The sequence below is a fragment of the Xenopus laevis genome, chromosome 3L (assembly GCF_017654675.1).
Source record: "Xenopus laevis strain J_2021 chromosome 3L, Xenopus_laevis_v10.1, whole genome shotgun sequence".
Lineage (NCBI taxonomy): Eukaryota > Metazoa > Chordata > Amphibia > Anura > Pipidae > Xenopus > Xenopus laevis.
This window is the reverse complement of record NC_054375.1, coordinates 110,301,831-110,312,711: the sequence shown is the minus strand read 5'-3', so window position 1 is coordinate 110,312,711 and position 10,881 is coordinate 110,301,831. Positions and strand designations below refer to the sequence as shown.

Below are 10,881 nucleotides of genomic sequence, written 5' to 3'. Positions count from 1 at the left end.
CGAACGACCAATGACAGGGAGCGGCGTTCGCATCTAATTCCGTGCAGTTGCCTTCCAGCGTCTCTTCTGTAGTGTGCAGCTGATGTCGACTGTGCTCGTAGCCTTCCTTTTAGAAATGGACGCCAGACTTTGTAGTTGACGTTTAATCCGCTCCTTCGAACTCTACGCGTTTCTCTAGGGGTATTCCCTTAACATCCCCTAACATTCATTTGGTCGTTTTACTGGACGTGACAAGGACGCAGCATGAAGATCATCGTGGGCATCGGAGGGTAAATGCGCATGCGCAGAGTTTTAGCGCGGGCGAATAACTTTCAGTTATCTGTCAAGCTGCACGTAGCACCGACGTATTGTCTAACCGGCACCTGCATATGTCTGACTGACATTGTCTCGCTTACGTAATGTATTTGTTTCTCAGCCAATACAATCGTAAAGTTTTTTTTCTTTATAAAACATGTATCAGATATTCTATACGAGTAGCCATTTATAATCCCGTTACACATTTGGCGCTAATACCACGTGCTACCGTTTGGTGACAGCTGGAAAAATACTCTGCTAATTATGTCACGTGACTCTTCTCTGCTTATAACCAATTTGATGCTATACAATGATTTACGTAGTTTGCTGTTATTGTAGGTTATGTTTCGTGTCTTTGTATAACATGTAAAAGCTTTGTGCAGGTTATTACATTGTAGCTTACCAGCTACAATAATGTACCCAATGGCAATAATCTACCCAGAAATGCATTTTTAGATATTTCAGGCTGGATAGAATGATCATAGATCACAAGGTTGGCAGATGAATAGGCAAATAATGAGCTATTGTCCGTCTTATTTACGGCTTTATTACAAGGGAGATTGTTGCCTGGCGACTAATTGCCTCTTTTTCGGGGCAACAATCTCCCCGAACTGCCTTCCGCCTGCTAAAATGAAAAAAAAAAAAAACGCCTGCGGCAATGCACTCGTGGCGCTTCGATTTCCGAAGTTGCCTCACTAGGAAACTTCGGGCGACTCCAGAAATTGAAGCGCCGCGAGTGCATTGCCGCAGGCGTTTTTTTTTATTTTTGTTTTTTTTTCCATTTTAGCAGGCAGAAGGCAGTTCGGGGACATTGTTGCCCGAAAAAGAGGCGATTAGTCGCCAGGCGACTAAATCTGCCCGTGTTCTAAAGCCCAGCTGGCCATAGATGTAAAGTTTTTTTTAAAAGATCTTTTCGTTATCATGAGACCACGATTATCTCGAAACGATCGTTTAAATGTACGATTTGTCCATCAACTAAAAAGACTATTTCAGGGGATATTGCCAGGAAAACTGAGGGTAGCTGCCTGCTTGGCCCTGCAAACAGATTGCACTGGGACTGATAAAGATTTTTAAACCTGGCCGATCAATTTTCTGACAGATGTCGGACGAAATCATAAGATGCGAGATCGTTCGATTTCCCACTAACTTCATGATAATTTAACAAATTGGTCGGATTGCACTGAAATCGATCTTTCACCAACGAAAGATCTATGGGTAAGGGCAAACGCTAAGATTCGGGGAGATTTGATCGTTGACAAATCGCCTCTTCTTCAGGCGACTAATCCCCCCCCGAAAAGTCTTCCTTCTGGCTGGAATCTAGTCAGTTGCCTCATGAATTTCTATTCACCAGGTTCTTGTTTAAATCCCACTGGTGTTATGGGCCCTTGTGCTGTTTAGGGAAAGACCTCCTTTCAGACTGAAATGTAGTACTAAATATCAGTGGTGTGACATGAAGTTACTAACCCCCCATAGTAACACTTACTTAATTCATTTACTTTAGGCAAATGTACATTTTCCATAAACATGCTGCTTAGTCAGTTCTCCACTGGTCCCTATACCTTCTGAACTCCCCCCAACAGTCACAGGGTCGTCTGTTGTTTAGTTACACCCTTGCCATGTGTATGCACACTAATATATTCGATTTAATATACAGATCGGCAATACATTTGTAGTTGCAATTATAGATATAGGATCTTTTATTCAGAATGCTCGGGGCCTGGGGTTTTATGGATAAGGCAGTCTTTCCGTAAAATGGAAAAAAATAAAACCTTAAATAAACCCAGTAGTATTGTTTGGGTCCAATAAGGATTGATTATATGTTGGTTATAATCAAGTACAATGTACTGTTTTATTATTACAGAGAAAAAATGAAATCATTTTTAAAATTATTTGAATTATTTGTTTAAAATGGTGTCTATGGGAGACAACATTTCCATAATTTAGAGCTTTCTGGATAACCGGTTTCCAGTTAATGGATCCCATCCCTGTATATATTTATATAGTAATTATAAATAAGCTCTAAGGCTGCAAAAATGGACTTCTAATTCCATTGGGACCCCATGTAGAAAAAGCAAAAGGAATCGGGCATAGGCTGGAAACTATTGCTTGTTCTAACAAGTGGAAGTGGAAACTTTTATAATACAGAAATTGAGATAAAACACAATATAAACACACGGCATTTTAGCATAGGTATCAGGTATACAGACAAACAGTTAAAGGGAGGGTCAAGCCCTGAATGGCTGACACTCTCGGGTGAAAGTCACAGGGGTTCATTTTGCTGACAAATACATTTCTAAATGGCAGTCGCCTGATATGATATTAGCTTACTGGTAGATGGTGGGCAATATTCAGCATCATTTTTCGTCCTACAGTGCTACTAGAGTTTATATGGGGACAAAACATATTTGGCACAATTGCCATTGCCCTGCAATCTATACTTCTAAACAAAGCATCTGAAAAGTGGTTTGAATCTGGCAATTGAACTAATATTTGTTAGATTCCTCCTAAAATCTAAGGTTTTTTTTTTCTCCCCCCCATAAACTCACATAAACCACACAGTTCATTTGATTTTACATTCTTGTCTCCCGACAGTGTAACCAATGGAGGAAAGACAACCCTCACCAACAAACTGATTAACACTTTGCCAAACTGCTGTGTGGTACACCAGGATGATTTTTTCAAGGTGAGACTTATTTGGCCGTCATGATCCCCCTGAATGCAGTGAAATTTCCCCTTGCAACAGAAAATAGTAGTTGTTAACCCGTTTTTGGGACAATAAGGTGACTTAATTTGGGTTCCTCGAGGGGGGCAGAGATTAAAGAGCAGCATAACTCCTGTTCAACATGACGGCAGAGAGGGGCTTATGAACATACTAGTGTTCTAATCAGTGAAAATATGGTTTTTGTTATGTCTTCAGCCAAACACTGTCCAAAAACAACCTCTTATTTTTTGCACGTGTTGAATTATGATTAAGGCTTCTTCATTTATCCGATTCTGCTGTCTGTCATAGGCAGCAATACCTTTGGTTTGTAATACAAAATGCTGTATATTGATTGCCTAACTATTTACATTGAACCTAAAATTGAACATCATTATAACCCGATTTTTCAATACTGAATCTTAAGCCTAATTTTCATATTGATTGGGATTTTGTTCTGTGCATTAATTTTTTTTTTTTTTCTTCTGGTCACTGTTTTAGCCCCAAGACAAGATAGAAGTTCAAGATGGATTCAAACAGTATGATGGCAAGTGATATTACTTCTAGCATCCTAAAGATAATGGGTGATGGGATACAACCATAATTCATAATAAATTGTCTTACAATTTTTGTAACTCTAACTCTTTATGTCATGCTTGTTTAGTTATCACAGCCTTAGATATGGAAGCTATGATGAGTACGATTGATGGCTGGTGGAAAGATCCTGCTAAATTTGAGCGCTCGCATGGGATCAACAATGCATTAGACTCCGAGACACCACAAGATACCGAGAACCATGAAAGCCTTCATATTCTTATTGTAGAAGGATTTCTCCTTTACACCTACAAGTAAGCTAACATAGACCGCTTGCTATCAGTTTTGTTTTGTATATTTTGTTACATAGTGCTACTTAGTGTATTAAGAATAATTTACAATAACATTTACTGCCAAGATTATTTAGGATGACATGGAAAATTTTTTTTTTTTTACAGACCACTTATTGATCTGTTCACCAAATGCTATTTTCTTTCTGTACCCTATGATGAATGCAAGAGTCGAAGGAGGTAAGGTTTTAATGTTTACAAAAATATAATGAGCACAAGTTCAAAGATGGCTGAAAAATTGTGCATACTTAAATAGTATTGCACTTGTAGCACCCATGATGGCCAAAGGGTGCCCTGGAAGTATCTTCTTTCTTGAGGAGGTGGTACTTCTAGGGCTCCCTCTGCATGTGGCACCTCATATTCAGCTGACTTGCAACTGTTAAATCACACACTATTATTGATGCCATGCAGCTGTGATGATTCTGCTTGTCATGTTATACCTGGTTATATGAGCTACTGAAAGCTATGAGATTTGTTGAAAATCCACAAACTGGACCTAGGTTGCATATATTTTTTTTGGGGGGGGCAAGGGAAGGAGTGGTAGCAGGCTGATCAAGGTGTGTAAATTGCAGTTACACTAAGGAGCTGTGTGAGGGATAATTTATCATTTTTGTTTATTCGATGTATGGGAGGTAGTTTTGAAGTTATGGGTCCCTGTATTAGTACCAGGGTGGCAGGGGTCATTACAAGAAATTGGCTCATAGTGTATATAGTCTCTAAGAAATGCAATGTAACGGTGATAAGCAATACTCTTCTGCTTGCACTACCTGAACAACAGCACATCTTTATTTCATTCTTTTCAGATCTGAACTCCAAACCTCTGGCTAATCTATAGTATATATGATCCGTTATTAACAGCCAGATTAGTCTCCCAAAGGCAGATGCCATTCAGTAACTAGATCTAGTTTTAAATCTTAAATGTCTTTCCTTTCATTAAGAGTCTGCCTTTCTGTAAAATGTCAGATTTTGCTATCCTGGCTGAAATGTGGTCCTATTGGTACCTGCTATTTCTGTAGGAACAAATTGGCTTTATATAATGACATGCTCTATTTCCAACCCCTACAGTGTCACCTCTCCATTCAATTCTATATTACTGTACATATGTCCTTCACAGCAAGATTTATAAACCCCTCCTCTTCCAAAAAAATTTTTTTTGTCTTATTCTGCTAGGTAACAATGACATGCGACTTGGTTGTGCGGTTTCTTGGTAAAGACAGTACAAGTCTTGAATCATCTTGCTTAGTCACACCAAAGCTCAATATCAGTCCCTTATCTTTAGTCTGTGTCAGTACATATCAATTCAGTCTCTATTGTTATCAAGTCAAAAGAGGTCTGCGTTACATAACACAGTAACTGCAGCAGATGTTAACGATATACTGTTTGATTCATATGTCCACTAAATGTTTCTGTTTAAGGAATACGTTTGAGCTCCATTCTTGTGTTGGCACCTTTAGCAGTCAATGGTTTAAAACAAAGTATAATGGTATGGTGGCCACACACTGGTTTTTAATCCTAAACCATGCTACAGGAGTTTCTGTGTTCTGATATAGGTTTGGTGTAAGACCAGGCTGATAAAACTGCAATACTGCAGCCTGTCTGATAAGGCCTTAGTTGGAAACCAAAAATGCAAAGTTGAAAAAGACTCTGCCACTAAAATAGAGGTGTAATACTGGATTGTGAATGGCACCTTTAAAGGAGTTCATTTTCCAAACACATTCTGTAGTTCAATTGTTTTCAAATTGTTCACCAGAAGTAGACTTTTTTTTTTTTTTTAATTGCTTTACATTTTTTTTTTTTTTACTGTTTTTTTCAAAATTAAAGTTTTAATGTCCCTGTCTCTGGTGTTTAAATATGGCAGCTCAGTAATTCAGGTGCAGATTCTGAACTGTTACAATTTGCTACATTAGTTGATACAATTTTAACAGTATTTGTGGAACATTAGCAACTATTGTATCAATTCTATCAGCTGTTTTTAATTAAACACATGGATTCTGCTCAGCAGGGACAAAGATAGGAAATGTATTAACTACATTTATACATTTAGAACAGTTACAGTTGGCGACCCCCCAGATCTTTAGAAAGACAAAAACTATCCACTTCAATGGTAGAAAAAAGGTCACAAATAGAAATTATTTGTAAATAGTCTTAATTTCTGATGAACTATCTGAAACCAAGTCAACTGAAAAAGTATTTAGTGCTAATCTACCCCCTTCCCTTTTTAAAAAAAACTTTCATGTTCACTCAGTGTTTTTGTAGTATACCATCAAACAAAGCCTGTACTATCACATTCAACTAGCGTTTTTAAAAATGTTTTTTCCTTTTTCCAAAAGCTCAAGAAACTATACCGTTCCAGATCCACCGGGACTGTTTGATGGCCATGTTTGGCCTATGTACATAAAGCACAAACATATAATGGAAGAATTAAATGTTAATGTCGGTAAGTTATTTTGTTTTCAAACGTTACCACTAAAGAAGAGCCAAGATCAGCAGTTTTCCGCAGGTGTAGTTTACTGAGCACCCACAAAGGCTGATCCAATATGCACTTTTTGTTATCAATAGTTAATGCTTGCCTTTTTCATGCCTATGAGTCTGCACCAGATTTCTATATTGGGCAGTGCTTGGGCATAGCTAGGGGTTCATGAATCTGAGTTCAGACTTGGCACTCCAAAACATTCTGTAATACTAAGGGGCTGATTCACTTATGGTCGAATATCGAGGTAATTCAGGTGCAGATTCTGAACTGTTACAATTTGCTACATTAGTTGATACAATTTTAACAGTATTTGTGGAACATTAGCAACTATTGTATCAATTCTATCAGCTGTTTTTAATGAAACTAACCCTCGATATTCGACAAATCCTTCGACTTCGAATATCGAAGGATTTAGCGCAGATAGTACGATCGAACGATCGTAGGATAATTCCTTCGATCGAACGATTAAATCCTTCGAATCGAACGATTTGAAGGATTTAAATCCAACGATCGAAGGAATATCCTTCGATCAAAAAAAGTTAGCCAAGCCCATTGACTTCGGTAGCTTTTAGATGGCAAACTTTTTTTAAAGACAGTACTTCGACTATCGAATGGTCGAATAGTCGAACGATTTTTACTTCGAATCCTTGAATTCTAAGTCGTAGTCGAAGTAGCCCAAAAAAAAAACTTTGAAATTCGAAGTTTTTTAACTTCGAATCCTTCACTCGAAGTTTGTGAATTAGCCCCTAAGTTTTTATATTCCATTTTTTCCCCACATTACAAGATGTAGTGCTTTGTGCTGCTGCCTTGAGTAAACAATCTTATTATCTTCCTTTGATACAGTATGTCAAATAAAATGTGCATATCCACTCCCCTAGGGCCTAAAGCTGGTTACAACTGCTGTTTCTTTGGCAACTTCTGAGCAGAGAAGACCGCTTAAGTGGGTGGGCAATATCCTACAAAGCTCTGCGTTCAGTTTTCATATTAAAAATCCTAGTCATAGCATGTGGGGGAAAAGAGAGATTCTTTCTTAAAGGAGAAGGAAACTGGTTCTTCACTTGGGAGTGCCAAACGTTAGGCACCCCAAAGTGATTATATATACACTTTCTTCAAACCCTGGGCTGGGTCCTATGAGCAGACTGTTTATCTACATGTGCAGTTGGGTTTATGTCGAAAACTTGCCTGTTGTGAATATTTTATCTTGCCTTTAATATGACAGCTGTGTTTTGTTTTTGTCTTTTTTAGAGCAACTGGATGGGACAAATACCAGGGAAGAATTGTTCAACAGAGTGTATGGTGACATGCTGGATCTTATAAACAGCAAGGTAAAAACCATATCTGGATGGAGTACAATCCTTTCTTTTAGTAATGAAATCTAACTAAGCATGCATATATTTGTCTCACAGAAATAGGCATAGGAGGAATTTGTGATAAGTTTAACATTAATAGAAACATTTGAAGAAACCCATGTATATATCCTGCATCCTCAGTACTGCCCCATTTGCCTGTAGCTGTTAATGAAATGCACAGTAGTGTTAGTGCATGGGGTTGATTGTTGGCATCCCTATCCTTTACGTCCTTTTCTCAGCTGTCTTTCTGCTGGGAGCATGTGCAGCTGAAGCAGATTCAGTCCTGTCCAAACAGCCTGCTTGTGATTGCTGATCACTGCCAGAGAGCTAAAAAAAGACGTCAAATGCAGTATCTGAGGGATGTAGTTCAGGAGAGGGGACATATGATACTGTGTGGGTGTGAATACATTTATGTGGTTTTTCTTTTAAGCCACTCTTTATCATGATGTTTCCACTTTAAAATGGACATTTGGTTATAATGATTTGATGTTTGTTCTAGGGATGCACCGAATCCACATTTTGGATTCAGCCGAATCCCGAACCAAATCCTAATTTACATATGCAAATTAGGGACGGGGAAGTGGAAAAAATTGGTTTACTTCCTTGTTTTGTAACAAAAAGTCACGTGGAATCCCGCCCTCCCCACAATTTGCATATGCAAATTAGGATTTGGTTCGGCCAGGCACAGGGATTCGGCTGAATCCTACTGAAAAAGGCCGAATCCTGGATTCGGTGCATCCCTAGTTTGTTCATGCCTGACATTATCATTTTTGTCTGGGAGGCAGAGTTGTGACCCGTGTTTTAATGTTATCTCTGGCTCTAATTTCTAATTTTATATTTTTTTACAGGAATGACTGAGAAGAACAAGTGGCCTTTATGAATGATTGTTGATGCCTTTTTGAATTTTAACTTATCACCTGCTTTTCTATTTTTGCATATAAAGATCGTTTTTTTTTTTTCATCTGATTTCTTAACAAGTTGCTCTTCAGTGAATGAGAATTATTTAAATAAACTATGGCTGCAAGTGTAAGCTAAATCTTTGTGTTTCTGCTTCTGTATGGACTGGCGCAAATTTATAGTAATTGAGTGATGCAACATTTATATCCTAGATCTTTGCAGGTTAAACCTGGTATTTACTGTAAAATATTTGATTCAGATAATCACAAAAGGTTATAGAAGGAAATAAAGAATGGATTAGTGTCTGCTAGCATTATGGACTTTTATGTAAATGCAGAAATCACATACTTATCACATCCACAGAAGCAATCATACACTGCAGTAATAGTCCTTGTATTGGTCATGTTTAGACTTACTGTATTTATAAATACTATACTATATTTATTTACAAGGGGAGAAAAAACATTTCTGCCTTATTTTGTTTGGACTGGTTATGTGTAGTAGTTAGTAGTGTCTTTATCCTATCATTCAGAACACAAGCCACTCCTTTCTGACTGCGTGTGACACGCCTATAACGTGTTACATACACACCCATATAAAGTGTCCTTCAAAGACCGTGTGTGCTGGAATTTTTAAAATTGATGACTCGACAACACGACATGCGCTGATGAGTGGCAGCAACAACTGGTTGTTAAAAAGCAGAGGTTATTAAGCTTGTGAGACTCTCTCTAAATATTCACACAGCAGCACAGTAATGCCACTTGTTCCCGTTTATAATAATGTCACATTTGGAGGCACATTTATATCGAATTTCGAATTCGTGAGTTTTTTTTATTTATTTTTTTTTAAACTCCTTTAAATTCAAATATACTTGAAATTTGATTGGGGGTTATATAATAATCGAATAGCTAAAACTCGCACAAACTTTACCGACTGGAAAACTCAAATTGAATATGAATTGTATTCGAATAAACTTGATTTGAGGTTTTTTTTTTTTTTTTTCCCTCTGGAAGAAAAAAAAAACCCTCAAATGCCAGGAAAGGTACTAACATGTCCAAATTGATCCCTGGACTTCTCCCATTGACTTATACATGGACTCTTTTAAAGTGATACTGATATAAAAATAGGAACGTATCGGTAAATAGAAGCTGCACGTGAAATATAATCAGCTAAAAGCTGCCTCCAGCCCAGCGAACCTAAGAATCTGAGACCCTCCGACACCATTAAATTGTCTTGCTGAGTTGTTTCAGTCACATTGGGTTGGGGGGCGGTGTGATCACTTGATAGGCTAATTAAAAATGAAAACAGGTCTCCAGCCTATGGAGGGATAGCGCTGCCCACAGCCCAGCGTGACTGAAACAACGCAGCAAGATGATTTCATGGTATTGGAAGGTCGCCATTTCTAAGGTTCGCTGCTGGCAGCTTTGGGGAGCTTATATTTTGCGTGCAGCTTCTATTTACCAATACCGACACGTTCCTATTTTAATAGGAACGTGTCAGTATAACTTTAATAATCTGCCCCTTATAAATCACTGGTGGAGAAAACCCTGATAATGCCCTGTGACTGAACCCACTCCGACGTCACACAGATTTTGTCTGTCACGGTACACACTGCGTGGATTTCTACCTGAAAATACACCGAAGCGTTTATCAGGCCAGTATTTGCCCATGTGTGCAGTGACAGGCAGATGCTATTGATTTTCCTGCCTACAGACATGGAATAGTATTGCCATTTCTTTCCCCAGAGGTAAAAACATCAGTTGTAACTAGGGTTGCCACCTTTTTTGGAAAAAAATACCGGGCTTCCTATATATTTCTATTTATCCCAATTAATAACATTGGCATCAGCCAGAATTTTTACCGGCCAGGCCGATAAAAAACCGGCCAGGTGGCAACCCTAGCTTTTGAGGACAGGGTTTACTGGGTCAGCAGCTGCTTTAAGCCATCAAATGTCAGATATCACATGGCAAGATTTGTCCCCTGTGCTTAAATCTGCACCACTTCAAAAGACAAATCTCCTGAAAATGACTTGCCATTAAATAAGAGATGAATGCAGTGAGTAAAACATATACTCGTGGCAATCCTAGGAAATTTTCCCTTGATTAAGCTGGATCACCAAAAATTGCTGTTCAATGCCAAGTCATTTTAAGTAGGGATGCACCAAATCCACTATTTTGGATTCAGTCGAACCCCCGAATCCTTAGAGAAACATTTGGCCGAATACCGAACCCTAATTTGCATATGCAAATTAAGGGTGGGAAGGGGAAACATTTTTTACTTCCTTGT

At 38.3% G+C, this 10,881-nt stretch overlaps 1 protein-coding gene across 2 annotated transcripts; it reads left to right on the top strand.

Annotated features, from left to right (window-relative positions):
* The first annotated feature begins 62 nt into the window (after positions 1–62).
* On the top strand, positions 63–8,734 carry nmrk2.L (nicotinamide riboside kinase 2 L homeolog). 2 transcript variants are annotated; one of them, NM_001094863.1, is given in 8 exon segments: positions 63–269; positions 2,887–2,977; positions 3,494–3,539; positions 3,657–3,840; positions 3,985–4,056; positions 6,207–6,313; positions 7,595–7,674; positions 8,547–8,734. In NM_001094863.1, coding segments are annotated over 8 exon segments (612 nt in total). In that variant the 5' UTR covers positions 63–243; the 3' UTR covers positions 8,553–8,734.
* Positions 8,735–10,881: the final 2,147 nt, after the last annotated feature.

Excerpts from the sequence above, each read along its gene's own strand:
- nmrk2.L (XM_018251137.2), top strand. The coding sequence starts at position 274 with ATGCGCATGCGCAGAGTTTTAGCGCGGGCGAATAACTTTCAGTTATCT. Across the intron at positions 4,057-6,206 it reads GAATGCAAGAGTCGAAGGAG|CTCAAGAAACTATACCGTTC; the intron begins GTAAGGTTTTAA and ends TTTTTCCAAAAG. Across the intron at positions 6,314-7,594 it reads AGAATTAAATGTTAATGTCG|AGCAACTGGATGGGACAAAT; the intron begins GTAAGTTATTTT and ends TGTCTTTTTTAG.